This window comes from Camelus ferus, chromosome 11 (assembly GCF_009834535.1).
Source record: "Camelus ferus isolate YT-003-E chromosome 11, BCGSAC_Cfer_1.0, whole genome shotgun sequence".
NCBI classification, from domain to species: Eukaryota; Metazoa; Chordata; class Mammalia; order Artiodactyla; family Camelidae; genus Camelus; species Camelus ferus.
The window spans coordinates 44,167,643-44,187,756 of NC_045706.1; the positions used below are offsets into that span (position 1 = coordinate 44,167,643).

The 20,114-nt window shown below is 36.6% G+C and overlaps 1 protein-coding gene across 1 annotated transcript in view; it reads left to right on the top strand.

Annotated features, from left to right (window-relative positions):
* The window catches only part of ARID5B (AT-rich interaction domain 5B), a 173,338-nt gene that overhangs the window by 26,063 nt on the left and 127,161 nt on the right, over positions 1-20,114 (top strand). Inside the window, exon 3 of the mRNA XM_006186974.3 lies at positions 4,186-4,411. Coding sequence (XP_006187036.1) covers positions 4,186-4,411 — 226 coding nt within the window. The remainder of the gene's footprint in view (positions 1-4,185; positions 4,412-20,114) is intronic.

Consider the following 20,114-nt stretch of genomic DNA (forward strand, 5'->3'; position numbering starts at 1 on the left):
TGCCCTGTGTTAAAACTCAGAGAACTGTACACCAAAAAATGAAATTTTACTGTTAATTTAAAAAATAAAATTAAAATGGCAATATAAACCTATATGTAAATACAACAATTTTATGAAAAGTAACCATATTTTCAAAAACAAAAAATTAGAAAAGCAGTGGCATTGTTTAACGGTTTTGTAAATTTCTTTACTGTCTAGCTTAATAGAGACAACTGGGATTCTCATATTTCCTTCTGTATTCACTCTTTTGCCATACCGTATATCATATGGTCTCTGGAAAACCCCACTACACACTTGAAAGAGAATAAGAGTGAAAAAAGCAAATACTGTCTTAGTATTATTATGATCATTGTTTTGACTCTGTCAACGACCTGAAATAGTCTTGGAGATTCCCCGGGGTTCCTGGACCACACTTTGAGAACCACTGATATATAATATACTGTCCCAAATTTTAGTCATTTTTATAGTACCTTAACATTTTTTTTTTGGCCATACCCATGTCTCCTGTGTTTACTTAATGGTTTTGTTCAAACTGACCCATTTTTAAACTAAAATTTATTTAAAGAGGAAACTTTCTATATCTCCTGTTAATGGGAAACCAGTACCACTTTCCCATAAGTGGAAAGTTACCATAAAAATAAATAAGCAATGACTAACATACATTAAATTTAAGAAAGTTTACCCATGAACCATCAGAACTCATCTCTGCATGGCACCCTTGGGAAAACACTAATTCAGAGAAGCAGTGACGATGATGATGGCTAAATCTGACCAACTATTTCATTTATGTTAACACATCTAATCCTCACAAATTACCATCAGAAGTAGATAGTATTATTAACCTTCCTTTTTAAAAAAATGATAGTATTATTAACTTTTTTTTTTTTTAACATAGGTTTAAAAAAAAATGAAGCTCAGGGAAGTTAAAGAAGTTACCCAGTATTTTACAGCGAGTAAACTGCAGGGCTGCAATTTGAACCCCAGCAGTCTGGCTCCAGAGTCTAGGATGAATGCTGTGTGGGCAGATAGGAAGCCTGGATTCTTGTTCAAGTTCTACCAGAAATTGGCACTAGGACGTATCACTGAACCTTACTGTCCTCATCGTTAAAATGCAGGAGGTAGAATAAATTAGGGTGTGCAAGTTTAAATGGTGGGTGCCTACCTGAGGGGCTGGGCAGTTAAGGGGAAGGTGGAGTGAATGTAAGGCAGTAGGGAGTGATGGGGTCAGAGGCAAACTAGATCTTGCATCTTATTTAAGGAAAGCAACTGTGACTCAGTTTCAACTGTTTTTTGTTTGGGTTTTTTCCCCCTTTATTTTTGCCAGATATCCTTTTATTTTATAAGAGAAGATAGAAATCTGGATACTTTGTGTAAAGTTTCCCAATTTTTAGAACACTGGAAAAGCCTGGGCTGGCTGCTATGTGACTTCTTGACCAGATGATCTCCTCTGACTTAGAGGATTCCGTGCTTGAGTAAGCTGTTACTGTACAGTGGTAGAAACAAAATCCACATTACAGAAGTAGGCAATTTAAAACAATGATGAAAGGGGATATGGGCTTAGAAAGTGTCTCAACACAGCTTACATAAATATTGATTAGGCTCCAGGTTAATTGAAAAGCCAAGGTACATTAATAGAATTACAAAGTGTATTTCTTTGTGTTCCTTTTGTTGTATTAGAGTAAATCAGCAATATTTATCCAGTGCTAATTCTCAGTTTGCTGAGAGCTAATGTAATCATGAGATGAGCTTATTGAAATTCTTTTCTTAGACATAGAGACTTGCCCAGAAATGGGGAGTATTAGGAACTTTACTCAGCACTTGCTCAGAATAGTAAATACGACCATGTGATTTCTGCCATTGTGTCTACAAAGTAATGTTTCCTGTGACATTTTCTATATATATGTTGGCTATTTTGTTTTTTGGGTTGGTTTGTTGTTTCCCTCTCCTCCGCTTATCAGATTTCCTTCTAAATCCTGGCATTTGACTATGTTGCAGGGCCAGTTTGTCTGTGAATCCCCGGTAAAACATACTGGTGGTTTCACAATTAACCCAAACTTGGGTTTTGGGCTTATACATGTTTCTTTGAATTTCTGCATTTGTTTTTATGTATTGTGTGTCTATCCCAAAGGATTGTTTTAGAGAGGGAGGAAAGAGAGAGGACTAAATCTATAGACTGAATCTTGAAAGATGAGTTTATTCATCAGTGACATCATAAGGATTGTATTTTCTCTTGGTTAAAATAAACTGGCGGGTTTTGAAAACCAGCCAGAGCTAGTCATGCCATTTCTTGGAAAAGATCTGAAGCAACTGGTAATTGAAATGATAATCATTTGATCATCATTAGAGCTATTTGAAAGTAACACTCATCTCCAAACTTGTCTCTTCTAGGGAACCATATTTGGTAAAGTTGTTGCCAAATTCTGTCTTTGCTAATATTGAGACTTTATACCATGATGCTTAATTATTTTCCAGTATATTCTAAACTTGATTTCTGGTATGCCCTGTCCATAAGCTTTTCCCATGTGCTTTGAAACAATACCCAGCCTGAATTTTTATTCTGACATTTAATAATCACCATGTAATAGCTATAAATGCGTGACAACTACAGATCTTTTATTTCAAGAGGATGGTCTAGTAAATCTGAATGAAATCATCCGTTGAAATGGTACTTTGTAATATGCCTCATTGTTTGTGAAGTATTGCATTTTTTTTTCTTGAGCAGAGGTTAAAAACAGTTTCCACTTTGTCTTCCATTTAGTAGAAATTCATATTTAATCATGATAAGAGAAAGGATTCCATTACAAAAGTTTTATTTTTCATTTTTGATAGAGTATTTATTATTTTGCTGTTGCTTAACAAACTTTCTTCTCATAGGCAGCTTGGAACTGGATGAGGAAAAGTGAAATTTTAGCTCCTACATTAAAACATTTTTAAAAACTAAATCCAGGGCTTCTTATTGTGTGAAGCTTATCTTACTACTCCAAAGCAAACAAAAAAGGGTGTATTACGTACAGTACTGTGTGGGGGGTAGGGGGTGGGGAGGAGGAAGGAGTCATGTTTAACAGCAAAATTAGCCAAAATCACTTGTGAATTCCTTTTGTTTAATAGCTCAGAGACATCTTCCTGTTGTTGTTTGTCAAAAATACTTCTAAGATTTTGTAAGCTTAGGGGTTTTCACAGATAAGCTTTCTTCAGAAATGTGAAGTAAAAGAAATGAAAGAAGTTTGTTCCAGTTGAAATGTCAAATGCTTCAAATAATTTAACTTAAAACCCAGTTGAGATGATCTTCTTAAGCCTTTTCCAAAGAATCTTTGGGTAAAAGAGGCCCTCCTTGGCTCCACATATGGATATCTATTAAATATCTTGCTAGATTAATTCTGAGTCAGAAAAGTTGGTCGTTTCCTGGAAGCAATTAGAGATGCTTAAAATTCAAATTTATGATCCATAGGAGAAACTTAAATTTCAACTACTTTTCTTAGATTCAAAGGCTTTCTCCTCACCCGCCCTCTCGCCTCTTACCCCATATGTATTAAAAGAAAAAAATCAGTTCATTTCTCAACTTACAAAGTTTTTAAGAAACATGAGAATGTGTAAGTTTCTTTCAGTGGGAAGCACATAACATTTATGAAGTATTTCTTTTGGGATTACATCACAGTTTTATTTAATTTTAGGACAAAAGTTAAATTCAATATTTGTGTATAAGCCAAGGGAAAATGTACCATAAACATAGGAATTTTGGGGTGAGTCAGAGTTCCAAGAATCCCAGATTTACTTAGACCATTTATATAGAGACAGGCTAACCATTAGTCATCTAGTTCTCACTTTTTTACTTTTGTAATTAATTGCACCTAAAATTTTGCTTTCACCCAAGTGGTCAGATAGTGAGAATGAGCTTGGCAGCCGGCATTCAAAATGGCTATGAGAATTGCTACCCAATTTTTAGATACTTTCTAATCACATAACAAATATATGCTATAAGTTTTTCCTCAACTAGACTGTAAGCAGTGAAAAGCCATTGAAATGAAGTGAGTTATTAAAGGTTCTCTGTTACTGAAAAACACATTGTCTGCCTGCATTAGGTTAAACTACTCAAATAGTAATTTCAGACGAGCTTTGCTGAAAATTTATCATTTACTTCCAAACCACAAATAATGTTTTTTGTTTTTCTCCAACTGCCTCTTGTAGGATGAAGTCATTGCTGTTTCCGAAAAGGTGATTGTGAAGCTTGAAGACCTGGTCAAGTGGGTACATTCTGATTTCTCCAAGTGGAGATGTGGCCTCAAAGCTGGGTCGGTGAAAACGGAGTCCTTGGGAAGAAATGGACAGAAAGAAGCTCTGCTGAAGTACAGGCAGTCAACCCTAAACAGTGGACTCAATTTCAAAGACGTTCTCAAGGAAAAGGCTGACCTCGGTAATTATCATTTATACTTCTAAATCTAATGTGTGGGCGTATACAGTAACTTACTTTTTTTTTTTTATTGAAGTATAGTCAGTTTACAATGTTCTGTTAATTTCTGGTGTACAGCAGAGTGATTCAGTTGCACATATACATATATATATATATTTCATATTCTTTTTCATTATAGGTCATTATTACAAGGTATTGCGTATAGTTCCCCGTGTTATACAGTAGGACCTTGTTGTTTGTTTTATCCCTCCCCACCCCCTCTCCCCCCTGGTAAGTTTGTTTTCTACATCTGTGAGTATAACCTACTTTTTTATTGTGGGTTTTTGTGGAAAACCTGTCATCTGTATATCACATTTCTTTGACCTCAAAGGGACCTGGGAATATGGATGGACAGATGACTGGGTGTGATGTTACTTGTTGGATCCTGGGACCTTCTATGTGTGGAGCCTGGGCTGGACTCTGGGTGGTAGTACACAAGCCTTTAGCAGCTCCCAGTTGGTGTCAAGGCATAAGACGTTAATCGAGGTGCCTAAAATTGAATTAACGAAGAGTTTAAATATTTGTTCTAAGTAAATAATGTGACATTTATTAATACCACATCAGAATTTCATGCTTTATGTGGGAAGGAAAGCAAAGTGAGTAAGGGAGATGAGTTAACTAGTGTGGAACAGAAAGGCAGTGTTACAGCAGAGGAACCACTGGTTGGCAATTTATGGCATGGGTTCCCTGGAGTTTTCACCATTTAGTGGTTACCATCAACTATGTTTGTTTTTTTTTTTTTTCTTTCCTTTCTTCCCCTGTTCCACTATAGGTTTAAAGGAGAACTCGGGATTTGGAGTGGTTATTCTGTTTAGTGTTTGAATCCTGACTTCGTTCCTTACTTAGCTGCATGGCCTTGGGCAGATAATTTAACCTCCAAACCTTAGTTTCCTCATATGAAAAATCTGGAAACTTGACAGGGTCACTGGGAGATGTTGGATACAAAGGGTCTAGCATAGTGATTGGTGTATATTAGTGTATGGAGAGGGCTCCATAATTAATTCTACTGCTTTTTCTTAACACTCTTCTCCAGTGACACTTTTGTGTCCTTTCCTGTTTTTTGTTTTTGTTTTTGTTTTTTTCCCCTCTTTTGTTTGTAGCTCCTTGTGGTATTCACTGACTTACTTTCCTAGCGTTGCTCAAGACCAACGTTGTTGACTTCTGATTTAGACTAGTTATTTCCTCTTTACGCAAAGAGGAACTTCACTTTTAACATATTAAGGCATCTTTTTCTTTCATTTTAGCACAGTGCTGATTTTCATAGCCTTATTTTATTCCTTAATATGACAACTTCCTTTTTTTTAACCTAGATTTTAACTACTACAACAAACATAGACTATTTATTTTAATTGGCATAAAGAGACTGAATAATACCCGTAACTGACTTGTCTTTCATGTGATTCTGGTTTGTGATGAGCTGTGTTGTGTTTTGGGAATAGCATTAATATTTTCTTGCAGTGTGAGTTTAACGATCAACAGTTTCCTGGCATCTTTTGGTAGATGTCAGATGGCAATATTGGGACATGGTGGCCTGATTGTCATGTGAATATTTAGAGAATTATTAATCTGGTGGTTTTCATTTTGAAACCAAAAGAATTTTAACAAATCTTCCTATACAGCCTGTTACACCCCCAGTTTTGTGAACACGCAATGACTAGCCTTCTAACGTGTAGTAATGCTGAATAATACATCTGTTGTGTTACTTGCCTAATACATGATCCAACTTGTATTGCTATTGTCTTATGTTTTCCTTAACATTAAAACCTTTCTTTTGTTTATTTGATTTTTTCTTCTTTTTTTTTTTTTGGTTATGAAATATACTGTTACTAATAAAAACCTAAACAGGAAACCCACCAGGGACAAAAGGATGTGTAGATGGTTAAGCTTGATGTCACGCATATAAACAAGAGTATTTATAGCAGCGTTGTTTTGTGTTTAAAACCGATAGTTTATTAATGAATGAAAAGAAACCCAATCTCTTAATTTCATCAAAAGATTTAGAGGTTTTGATCTTCCTGAATTCTAAAAATGCCCATAACTAACTTTTTAATAATTGATTCCAGAAGAAATTGGTTTATAGTGAATATTGAAAGTACTTAGTGGTTTCTAAATCTAGTTTTTCATTAGACTCACTTAAGGAAATTTTTAAAATAATGCTGATTGCTGAGTCCAGCTCCCCTAGATTCTTCATTTAATAGGATTGAAACAAGGCCAAGGAATGTATACTGATAAAAGGCTCTCTAGGTAATTCTGATTTTTGTTGTTGTTGTTGTGGGGGCTCTCATTTGGGAGACAGCTCTACAGTTAGTGCAGAGGAAGGGAAAATAAGCAACAGGAGATTTGATTTGGAAGCTCTCTGGTGAACAAGAAACACCATGCGTTTATTCCTTTTTTTTTTTTTTTAATGTAAAATACCCCTTTAAGGATAAAATTTGGGGCCTTGAAATTCTACTCAGTTGGTATGAACTGTGGGGAATTTGAGACAAATAGCTTTTGTAATTGGAATGCACACTGTGTTGTAATAATGTGGAAAGAGAAACAAAAACTTGCCTTAATGTAATGAGTTTCCATTATCTGCTTGATCTAAGGTTTACAAGTCTACATTGTGAGGATCTATACTGGGGAGATAGGGATGTCATTTGCTGTATGCATTCCTGTCCCAGCAACTTTCTCTTCAACCTCTTCCTTTTGCTGTCTGTAACATCAAAATATTTGTTGTCTTTACTTTTCTTTCTACACAGTGGTTTTCTTATCTCCCTTTCTCTTGGCCACACTGAAACCACTTCCAGTACCACATTGTTAATGGACATTCACACACTTATTAGGTTTTTCCTTCTGTAGAACCCTTCCAACTCCTTATTGTTCTTAGCAAAGAAAGAAGATGAACTCTGAGATTACTTAAGACCACCCCCCCTTTTTTTCTAGTGGAAGTAAGCAAAGAATGGAAAGATCTCACCTTTCTGTGGATAAAATAAAACTCCAGTATGTTATTTTTTTAGCTGAATTATTTCATCATGTTAAGACATCAATACTAACAAAATAATTAGGCTGACTCTTAAAAAGAAGGGATTTTACCATATAAAAGCTAATTAAAGAACTCTTCTTGCTCAGTGTTTAGGCAGAGTAAGTTCCCTTTAATCCCAGTTTGTGTCACTTCCTGTCTCTCTCTGAATAGTAAAAAAACAAGTATGTTCTCACAAATGTGTGTCTGCCAGCAAATTAATACTCCACAGAGAGAGAGTCTGCCCCACACAGCAGCTTCCAATAACTGCTCTGATTCAGATCACAAGTCTTTCATTTTTTATCCCCTTCCCCTTTAAGGACAATATTTGCGGATGTCATGTTTGCTTTTTAAAAATCTATAGCATTTTTCTTTAAGATCCTAAATGGTGACTAAAAACTACAGATCTAGAGAGTGGAGGAATTAATAATCTTAAACAACACTTCTGAGACGTGTTCCGAGGGTATTCTTCCCCTCCCTTTCTCTTTGTCTTTTTCAAAGAAAGAAAGTTCAATATGAAACCAGTTCAAATTGTGACTTTACTCAGTGAGGTTTTTTTTTTTTTTTCAGACAGTTTCATACTGAAGTTTATAGAAAAAAGGAAAGAAAAAATAACTGTGTTAAAATAGAAGGGTTAAGGAATGTATTATTCATAAGCATAACGAACACAGGAACCTGTTTTTCCAGAAGAATTGGGTTGATTAAATCATTCACTACACAAGCCTCTAGTTATTTATTTTTGTCTTTAGAATTACAGTACTTAGCTTTTGTAATAAAGTGGACTTGATACCCATATTTGGTATGGCAGTTGAAACTAGTCAAATGAAGAATTACTTCATTTTACAAAATTTTTAGCAACTAAGGAATATAAACACTATCAGTTAAACATAGCAAACTTGCATCTTTTATTCCTTGGGCTATAGTTTGAAAAAAAAAATCAAATTATTTTATATAACGCTGCTTCTTACAGAGTTCCTTTAAGTGAAGTATGAAAGCTGCAGTGTAAGCTTTATTGGCCTATAAATATGTCATTATAGTTGGACTACATTTATATGCTTGGGATTGTTGTTGAAGCCAAGAAAATATGTCTCTACAGGTTGACTTTTTATTGAAACCCTTTGAGGCATACAACAGCATGTATTTTAGGCCAAGGTTATTAAAACAGCATTTTCATTTTTTTTTTTTACAGCAGACTCATTGTCAATTATGCTGCCACAAACTATCTGTGGATGGGCAGTTAGGAATGGTTTCATCTCCAAATGTGTCTCTAGAAAAAGAAAGAAGAGAAAGAGGAGTCTGAGCTGAAATTGAGAAAGGAGACAAAAAGATATGGGTGTGGGTATGGCTGAATTTAATGATGGGGTTTCCCTGAATTCAATTTCTGTTTCTAAAGTCCCATCAAATTGAGAGAGAATGGCTTCCCCTGGCCCTTCTGTGGCTGAGCCTTGGACTGTGCTGTGAGGACCAGGCAGCATGGTGGTGGCAAAAGAGCAGTGATGGGAGGTCAGGAGAGTCTTGGCTCTCCCTGCCCCATAGATCTGTCACCACTGGAAAGGTCCCTGTATGTTTACACCTTCAGGTGCCTTTTATGTGCAGTGGGTAACAGTGTATGCCTTGCTTTACCGCACTGGATTTTTTAGAAGACTAGACTGAGAAAAAAAATTATCAGTGGAAACATTTGTGATAGTGAAGTCTAAGATGGTATTATCATCATCATTTTATTTAGAAGGAGGTTCTGTATCACTGGGAGCTAGGCATTATAGCATTAGCTAATTTGTCTCTTACAAATTTCCTTAATCACATGTTCTAGTGATTTGGGGTAGGGTTTGTTCTCATTACTATCTGCCCCAATAGAAGACTATTATTAAAATCCTTCAGGTTCTTGCTTTTATATATATACAAACACATACACACACACATACACAGAAAGAATATAAAATTTGTATGTTTCTTTATATATAGATAGATATGTATTTATATTTTATATTACGTAACATTTCTCATCTTGAAAATTACGTCAAAATAAGCTGGGCCACAAGTGGCCAGTAGTGTAAATAACTTCTCTAGTAATTTTAGTTAGAAGTTGACTCTAGTCTTTGCTTGGAAATTCTGGAGGCCTTGTATTTCAAATGGTTGTTCAGATTACGTTTGAGTTTGATCTGTCAAGCTGCTTCCTGGGATGTGGATATGGGGAGGATTCTCACTTTGCGTTGAAGAAACAGTGTAAATGTGTCTAATCAGAAGCATGCTAAGGTGCTGACAGTTTGTCATAATAAGTATTTTTCACCTGAGACATGTAATGAACTTACTAGGATTGAAGACATGCTTCTTAATAGGACAGTCCTTTTCTTCTATCCTTCCTTCCTTCCTAGATGTAAACTTTATATGTATATTAAACAGTCTTGTGAGGATATTTGTCATTTATATTTTAACTTCACTGCTGAGCTGGCTATACTACTTTTTTCCTTAAGATAGAAGCTAGGGCGATTTCTTGGATAATATGTTGTTGAATTATTTTATTAATGGATATCATGAGGAATCCCTGCAGAAGGGCCTCTTCACTGAAACAGATTTGGTCTTTACACCATCCTTGAGTTCAAAATCAGAATCAGTTACATCTGAAGCTTATCAAAAATTTATAAAGACAATTTCCAAAGAATTTTCTCACAAGGGTCTCTGACAATATTGTTGTGTGAACAATGCATTCTTTAAAGAACCTAATCACAGCACAGTGATCTTTGGAGAAGCAGGCTGTCCAAATGCCAACATGGCTCTTCAAGAGGTTGCTTCATTTCATTGTAAAGTGACAGCCCAAAGAATCTTTAACAGGAGCAAGTTCACACTTCCAAGAATGTGTATCCAAGACATTCAAAACTTTGAAACAACTTGGTGACAGACCGTTTTCTAAGGACTTGGGAACACATAAAGGAAGTTATTCCATTTCATTTCAAAGTTAATATTCAGCTTGGCCATGTGATCAAACAGTTGAACATTGTCTTGAAATAATGGTAGAATGAGCACGTAAAAAGTGACTTGAATAAATAATAGTCATGTATGTTGCCTGCACTTAACCATCTCAGCTATACCTGCTGGAAGGGAAGTCTACAAACTCTACCCTTGTGTGAGCCAGTCAGCTGTGGGTCATCGACATTGCTATCTAGATAGCCATACTGCCTTCACTCAGGAAGACTCCTGAGTTAAGATCCTTCCATTTGGGGTTTTTGTTGACTTGCAAATCTTCAGATCTTCAAGTGTTTCATAGAATGATGCTTTTTAGAATGCCAGATTCATGTCTTTTGATAATGGACTGAAGGTAGTCAACTGAAGAGAAGTTTGTAGAATTTCCTTTAGAGTTGGGAGATGTTGGGGCAGAAGTAGAAAAAAAGTGAAATTGTAACTTCAGTGCTATTTTTAGTATTCAGGTTACCAGTATTCACCTCTTGGATACAATGTATGAACAAGGTAAAAAAAAAAACAAAAAACCAACAAAACAAACAAAAAACCCTCATGCTTTTTGAGGATTTTTCGTAGAACTGCCAGGCTGGACATGGGTGTAGTTGATATTTTCTATCCCCTTTCCTTGAAATAGTCCTCAGTCCTCTCTTTATTTGGCTAAACACTCCCAGTTTTTTTTTTTTTCATTTTTTTCACCAGGATATGATTTCAAAATCCCTCCCCATCATGGTCAGTCACCCCAGGACACACTTTGGTTATTCTTCTACATCACCTTACCCATTTACGTTGTACAGGCTCATCCTTGCTAAGAACCCTAGAGCCAGACCATGGTAGACGTATCAGGCTTGGCACCCTCCACGGGGGATGTGACACTGACAGAACTATTAGAATCTCCTCCCCAGAGCTGTATGGCCTTGACTTTACTACTCCTTGGTTCAGAAAGGAGAGGAAAGATATTATTCAGCCATTACAGCTCCTGAAATTTAGTTAACTGTTTGTTTTTTTTTTTAACAGTAGTATTAAATGTAGACTATTATCAAATGAACATCATTGTCAACTAATGTGGCAGGAGGTATTATGGCTCCAGATCATGGCTGTGCCTTTCAAGCTTCTGTAGTTCCTGTAATTGTATATTGTAGTATTTAGGGTAGGACTTGCCCAAATGGTTTTTTTTTGCCTCAAAAAGATCCATAGTTGAATACCAGCTTGGTGTCCAGCTTTTTAAAAACTGTTCAGATCAAAAAAATAAAGTCTAACAAGTCTTCTTTAAATTACCATATGTGTTAGTTTAGTTAATTATCGTCTTCCTGGCTTCTAGCTGTTCTTGTTTTTTTAAATTTTCTGTTTCCTGGGATTTTCTCTTAGATATGGCCATAGAGTACCTGATCAATGATTTAAAAAAAAAAAACAAACATGATGGAGAAGGCAACCAACCCATACTTTTGTTTCAGCTTCATTAATGAGATATGTTAATTTCACAGTGAAACATCTGTGGTAGTCACCATCTGATGGGAAGATTACCAAAGATGAAAGCAATTCAGCTATGGTCTGAGTCCTTTATTGTATACATGTCAGCTTTAGTTTCTGGTTACATACCTGCGGTCTATTGGAAAAGTCTTTTAGGTGGCCTTGGCTTCTTGCAAGTACATAAATTTCTGGTATCATGGATAGATTGGCATACTTGGAGCAATACTTCTATTTGAATGTGGTGATAGGAGTCTACTGTGAAGAACAAACTCGATTGGTCCACATGGTCCGTCAGATATCCTTGAAAAGCAACACTGAATCTGTGCCTCAGATGTGCTTTAAAAACGAAGTTTGATTCAACAGTTACCCATCCAGCTGGAAGTGCATAATGCTTTTATTTCCTCTTTTACTGTGACCCTAAAATATTTGTTTGCTTTCCACCTCTCATTTCTTTAGCCACTACACGATTCCTTACTGTAGGCCATTATTACAGCTGTTATCACCATAGCATCACCTGGGAACACAAAAGCACATACATCCAACATGGGAATTGATGTGGCTTTTCTGGGGGGGTTGTAAGAAGGTATTTGATGTGGGCATTTAGGCTTAATTCTCCTTAGTATTGATGCTGATTCTTCCAAACAGCCCGTTTATCTTTTAGAGTGCTTTAAATGTGAGGTTTTACTGCAAAACATTAATTTTCCTAAATGTCAAAGATCCACTCCTCTTCTCCCCTCTAACATTATGTGTGTAAGTTTGTACAGGTCACTGCTGAGCAAAGCTGAGGTTTGGACTTTACCCCGGTTTTAATAAATATATATTTTTAGGACAGGTTGGAATAATGGTGGATTTTCAGAGGCTTTACAAAGTGCTTCATGCACAGTAGGGGCTGAGCAAATAGTGCTGCTGATTTGGGGTTTTCCTGGTTGCCTCGCACTGTGTGTTCTCAGCTAATGAAGTGGCCTTGGTTCGTTCTTCCCTAAAATCCCAGAGGCGTGCCTGGCCTCGGATTCTTTTCCTTTGGACATCTCCACTTGCTTTTTAATTTTTTAATCATTTCTAACATCTTTTATTCTTCTGGCCATTTAAAAATACTGGCTTTCAGCTTGTACCCATTTCTTCGGTAACCTGATGCTGACTGGATAAAACACAAATGTTGTAGGCAAAGCATCCAAGGAACTATTTAGTCCCAGACTCCAGTTTTTTTTTTTTTTTTTGAACTTGGATTGTTGTTTTTCTTATTACCAGTGTTATCCATGTTCATAGGAGAAAATGTAGGCGATATAAACAAAACACAGAAAAATGTAAGTTGCTTATTTTTTTTGCCAACCAGAAGTAACTGCTGTTAGCATTTTTTATATCAGTGTTGCAGTATATATGAATGTGTATATAGGTATGAATTCATATGCATACTCTTTGTCCCCATAAAAAAAATGTTTGCCCCCCACTACCATTTAAATTTGTACAAGTGTTATTACAACAGTTACCTCCATGTTGTAAAATACTCTACACTGTTTCTTTCTGCCTGCATGATGTTTCATTATAAAGGTGTTTCTATTTGGACATTTCAGTTGCTTCTGTTTTCCTCTAGTGAACTCTGAAATTCTTGTAACTGCACATATCCATGACTATTTCCTCATACATATGTAGGGGTGGAATTGCCACCTCAAAGTGTGCACAGAATGTTAAGACAGCCTGTCTCTCTACCTTATCTCCTATCTTTTATGTAAACTTTTTGCTTTAGTCTAACTAGTCTGCTTGGTCTTCTTTCTCTTTAACCACATGCACCCACTCCCCTGCCCCCTAACCCTCCAGTAAGTTTACAATGGCTCATACCTTGATTCATGCTTGGAAAGCCCTCTTCCAGGACTCTTACCTGTAGGAATTCTCTTTTTAAGATTCTGTTGAAGCCCATGAAGCCCTTGTTAGGCATCCAGCTCAAAGGATTGTCCCCACTTAGGGATCTCTTACCATACTTAGTGTCTCTACCACCTTACTGAGTACCTTACTCTGTAACTAGCAATATAACACAGTATCTTTTTTTGTGTGTGTGTGTTTATCTTATCTGCCTAGTAACAATCTTAACTCTCTCCTCTAGGCATTCTAACTTCAAAGCTATATTTAGTAGGTTAAGTAAACATGTGACTTTTATGATCAGCCTCCTCTGAAATCTCCAGAATTCTCTGCTCTGTGTAGCTGGGACACCTATGTGGATTCAGTGGTTGGCATGAGTCCTTTTCTAGCACTTCCTAGGACACCCTCTAGTGGAGCGGCGGTCTCATTGGTACCTGCAATGAGAAGCCACATACATTTGGTCCTCCATATGCTAGATGTCCACACCCATGGATTCAGCCAACCTTGGATTGAAAATATTCAGAAAAGAAAAGGAAAAAAAAATTCCAGAAAGTTCCAAAAGGCAAAACTTGAATTTGCCACATGCCAGCAACTATTTATATAGCATTTACATTGTATTAGCTTTTATAAGTAATCTAGAGATGATTTAAACTACAGTTGATCCTTGAACCACGCAGGTGTTAGGACGCCAACCCTCAGTGCAGTCAAAAATCTGGGTAGAACCTGTAGTCGGCCCTCCATATCTGTAGCTCCTTCTCTTTCCCAGTTCTGTGTATCCAAGGATCCAACCAACGTTGGATCATGTAATACTGTAGTATTTACTATTGGAAAAAATTCCTGTGTAAGGGGACTCACATGGCTCCAACCCATGTTGCGCCAGGGTTAACTGTATACAGGAGGATGTGTGTAGGTTATGTGCAAATACTACACCATTTTATAGAAGGAACTGCCACATCCTTGGATTTTGGGATCCTGGAGCGGGGTTAGGGGGTGGTCCTGGAACCAATCCCCCACAGATACTGAAGGACAACTATACTTGTGTTATTTAGTTTCTAACAATTTTTGCCTTACTGTGTAGTCAACTCATTCTGTGAAACTTAGAGAGCTTTTGAATGTGCTCAAAGCTAGCCTGCTAGCCTAGGGACTTTTGGTGGTCTTGTAGGAGTTTGTTGTGTGTGGACATTTTACGTATTAATCCTGGTTCTTATTAATTCCTTTCTTCCTCATGGGAATCTTTTTCATGTTTCAGGATTACAGCAGTTACAAAAATGTTCAGGGATATAAACAAATCTAGACTGGACTTGCTCTGCCTTATCTTTTTTATTATCGGCTTGTTTATAATCTGGCTTTGTTTTTTTTTAGGTAACAGGTTATTAAGGAGATGGTTTTAGCACAGCATCCAATACTTCTTATTCTAGGCAGTTGCACTGTTTTAATCCTCAACACCCTTAAATTGGTTACTTGCTCATCACGGTGGAGGTTATCCCCCACCTTCAAACCACCCATTCTACTTCTTGGGGTCACAAAGGAAGTATTCTATTAGGCACTACAAAAACAATGCTTAGTGCTTGGCCTGTTCGCTCAGTAAGAAATAAAACATTGTTTTCATAGCAGTCCTGATAATAAGGCAGATTTCAAAGCACGATGAAACGTATACTTTTCTAGCAGAGAAAAACCTATAGTTACCTGGCTAATTACCTATCACGTGATGGCTGTGTGTAAATACAGGCTTTTCACATGTGCAGCCTCTGTTAGTCTTTTTCTCTTTTAAACTGAGAATGCTCATTTAGTTCCCATTGTTTTGTATTAATGTTTTCAACCAAAGATTTAGAAGAATGAACAAACACAAGAGCTATCATTTTCAGATGGCTTCTTTTTGACCAATGTGCTAAACTTTTGAGCAAGGACTTTCAAATAAGACAGACCTGAATTAAAATCTTGCTCTGTAAGCTGTATGACCTTAAAAATTTTAATTCTGCTTTGACTGTTTATCTGTAAAATAGAGTTAACAGTACCTGTTTCATGGGACTGGGGAAGATTAGATTAGATCACCTATCAGGGAGCATTTAGTCAAGAACATTAGTGTCTTTTCCTCTTTCCTTTAGAAAAGTAAACTTTATAAAATGCTGTTTTCTTCCCTAAGAATATAAAGTGGGCAATTGCAACCTAAATATAGTAACATGAAGTAACAGGCATCAACTTCTACTCATATTGCATTTATCAACAGAGCGATTAATTCTGTGGTCACCTCTTCAAAGAGGTAAGGATATATAATCGTACAGCATTCTTGGAAAGAGAGGAAAATTGGATGTTGGGTGAGCATTTGTAATATCTCACCCATGCCCTTTGGATAATGTTAAATCTCATACAATAATAAAATCTCAGGGTTGATAACATAGTTACAAAGTTCTAGTTATGACCTCTTTATTGCACTTACTACTTCTTTAATGTCCTCTGCAGAAATCTTGATTAGTTGAGTTTTGAACTTTTTAATATTTTCAGCAATTGAGGGAACTTACTGCTTTACAGTTCCAGTCCATCTTTGATCCATCTGTGTTAGGAATTCTTACTTTTGATTAATTAAATTAGAAATGTATGGTTTATGTATAAACAATTGTATTAATGATGCACTGTTGTTACTAGTTCTATTCTTGGAACAGCAGAGAACAAGTCAAATTGTTGTTGTTCTTGATAGCATTTCAAATCTTTGAAAATAACTTCCTCCACCCTCAATTTTCCATTCTTCAAACCCAACACCAACAACCTCCATCCACATTCCTTATATAGCAAGACTTCCAATTCCTCCACCTTTCTGGTAGCCCTCATCGAAAGAAATCTAAGTTGTCCCTGTTACTCTCAGAGAATAACTACCTATGTCTTCTGTTCAGAGAAAAGGCAATACTTCAGTATGTTTTTCCCCCCTTAATTTTACATTTTATACAGTACATGTAAAAAAAAAATGAAACTATTCAGAAGTAAAAGTCCTTCTTTACCTCCTTTCTAATTCTGCTCCTTCTCCCAGAATTAACACATTACTAACAACTGGTAGTTATTCCTCCCGTTATCTGCATGTGTATGTGTAAATTGTTTTGCTTTAAAAATAAGGTTTTACACTGTATACCTTAGTTTGCAAGTTGTTTTATCAACTGCTGTGAAGTAGCCTAGCACTGTGCTGTCCAGCATGGTAGCCACTAACCACATTAGCTCTTCAGCACTTGAAATGTGCCTGCTACAACAGAGACTGAGTTTTAAATTTTATTTAATTTTAAGTAATTTCAGTTTAAAATGAAAAGCTAAAGCAGTGTAAAGTATTTTTTTTGTTAAATATAACTGTTTTGGTAGGACTACATCACTTTAGCTGTTGAATATTCAGCATGCAACATAAGACGGGTTGTAAGTGTAAAATACGCACTGGGTTTCAAAACCTTAAAGATTATGCCATTAATAATTTCATATTGGTCACATGCTGAAATAATATTTTTGATATGTTGGGTTAAATTAAAATATGTTATTGCAGTTAATTTTACCTTTTCCTCTATTTTTTAACATGGCTACTAGAAAATTTTAAATTATATGTATATGGTGCATATTATATTTATATTGGACAGTGCTGATCTAGAGAGATTTGGACAGCTGTGATGTTTAGCCAAACCTTTTACTTTAAAGTAGAATCACTATTGTATGCACTGAGTTGTTAAGAAGGCCAGGGCAGTATACTTGTTACAGAAGGAAGGTGAAGCTGAAAGAGACCCAGTCTCTGCCTTAGTAGGAACTCGTGGTGTAGCAGGGTGGACAGGCTCAACCAGGTTATAAGCAGTTTAGCCAGTGCATGGATGAAGGTGTGAGCGAAGTGCACTGAGAGCATGGAAGAGGTTTCCTGAGTGTGTCTTACATATGAGCAACATACGAGTTTCTTTGGGAGTGGTCTCATGTATGATTGTTGAATAAATGAAGAGACTCCCATCCCATGGGCTCTCTCTGTTCTGCAAGGATGTTACTAGAAATGAGGACTATCGTGGCCATTTTTTACTTAGATCTTCTTTTTGAAGGGCCTGCTTACCCACTAGGAACTTGGATTTAGTGCAGAGTTGGCTTTCCAGGCATACTTCCTGTGCTTAATGTTAGATGCTGACCTTTCATTGTTTCTGATAAATACGTAGTGGTTCATATCAAGCTTGTCTAGCTAGCAGAAGAAATACTTGTTTTATATATTCCTCATTAAATTCCTAATATTTTGCCAAAGCTTTAGCACTTCCACCCAGAAAGTGTTCTGAGGTGTTGAAGGAAAGATAATTAAGCTTAAGGCTCTTTCTTGATTTGTTTAGATTTATAGTTTCATTTGCTTCATAACTATGAAGACTTATGCCTACCAATGCATGCCCTGGCGATAAAGGGATCTTGGTTGAAACTCAAAATGTTGTCTTGATCCTCTCATTGGGTGTCCTTGATTCATCAAAGCAATATTTTCATGTATTACCTACAAGCTAAGAAGAAAAGTTAGCAATTTAAGATTGCAAATGATAGAACTTTTCCATGAAAAATGTCAACTTTCTGCTTGGTTACGTTATTCATGGTTGCAAATGGGGCCAGTGTGGTTAATCAAATCAATTCATATAAAACAATTTCTTCCAAAGGCAGTGTTATTATGGATCTCACAGAATCAGAGAATTTACCCTGGGCAGAGCTTTCTGGCTGAATAAGACTTCTCCGGCAGAATCTACTCTGGGAGTGAAGACAGGGAAGGGGTAGAACTTGTACTGTCGATAGCAGGTTCAGGGGTGGACAGGAGGTTTGCTGATAATCATCAGCTTCCCTCCGCCCACCCCCATCCTAAAACTATAGCATTAGGCTGTACATTAAATGCCTGCGTGTTCTGCTGGGGAATCATCTGAGTCATGAATTCTTAATTAAGGACCAGTGGATAAATTTTTGTGGGGATTCTAAACCCTCAAATCTTCCTGCAGAATTCTGGATGTAAATACGCATTTTCTTGGGAGCCCATTTACAGCATTCATCTGATTGTCAAAGGAGTCTGTGATGATAACAAAGATTAGGAAATACTGTTTCCTAATGCCTCTTAATTATAAGTCCCTCCCACAAGGCACCCATCGGGCATTAGTGCCAAGTTTTATTTACTGCTTTTTCCTAGAAGTTCACACATATGTGACAGGGAGGAAAGGTACTGGATTCGCCTGTTCTGATGATGCTTATTAACCTCTGAGGGAGTGGCATAGAGGACCTTGAGAATCTAAAGAACACTGTGGACTCTCTACCTAGAAAATATGTACATCCACAAAACTGGAATGACAGCAAGGATGTTCGTGGACCACACCCCCACTCCTGAAACTGGTCTGTGAACTCTTGGTTAAAACTGCTGGTGGATTCCCTTTTAAAGAGTACAAAATTGTACTATGAAGAAGGAAAATGAAAATGATGTGTGTCCACCCATAAGGTTGGTAGGATTCTGCTTTTAGATCCGAGAATTTCTGTTTTTTATGCATGTGTGAGAAGGAGGAGCATGCCCCTCTCATCTCATGTATTTTTCTATTTTCAAATTGTTAATTTTTGACAGCAGGAATGGACAGTAGGTAATTTCATTTGCTCCCGTCTGGATCATCGGGATATGCTGCATACACATTATGACTTTATTAGTTACTTCCTCTTTAGGAAGCCTTCTGAGAACTCCTTTTGGTGAAGCAGAGCACCCTGTTGTAATGTAAATACATTTCCTATGGCTTAATTTTTATACATCAGGTTTTCATAAAATGAGGCCTGCCTAAGAGTTCTTCTGAAAGCATTTTTGTCAAGTTGACCCAGTGGCCACTTCTGATGCCAATTATTATGTCAATCAGTCTCATGCTCAATATTCTAAATATTTATAAAGTAATGCCTTTTTGTCTTTTACTAAGGGAGTGCTGCCTATTGTTGATGGGTCTAAATTTGGTCTATTTCTTGGGAGCATGAGTTGAAGCCCAAGATAAGAAACATTTTCCCTTTTTTTCTGATCAAGAACCCATCTGCCATTTGCTAGACTAAACTACTTACAGGGGAGGGAATGAGGGTCCCTCCTGCACCCCAGCTTTTAATCTAAGATACTGTCTGGCATGTAGTAGGTACTTAATACACATTGGATGAACGGACAGTTGACGAGGCTTTAAATCTTACACTTGGAAACAGCATAATGTAATTGTAGATGTCTGGCAGACCTAAAACTTGAACCCTGGGTTTCCAATTAAAAAAAAAAATCTGTATAATAATTCCTACCTCACAGGGTAGGATTTAATAACATATTGAATTCCAGGTGCTTAATACAGTGTCTAGCTCAATAAAGCACTTGATTAATGGTAGCATTATTAAATTCTTAGGCCTTAAATTAGGATATTCTAGATT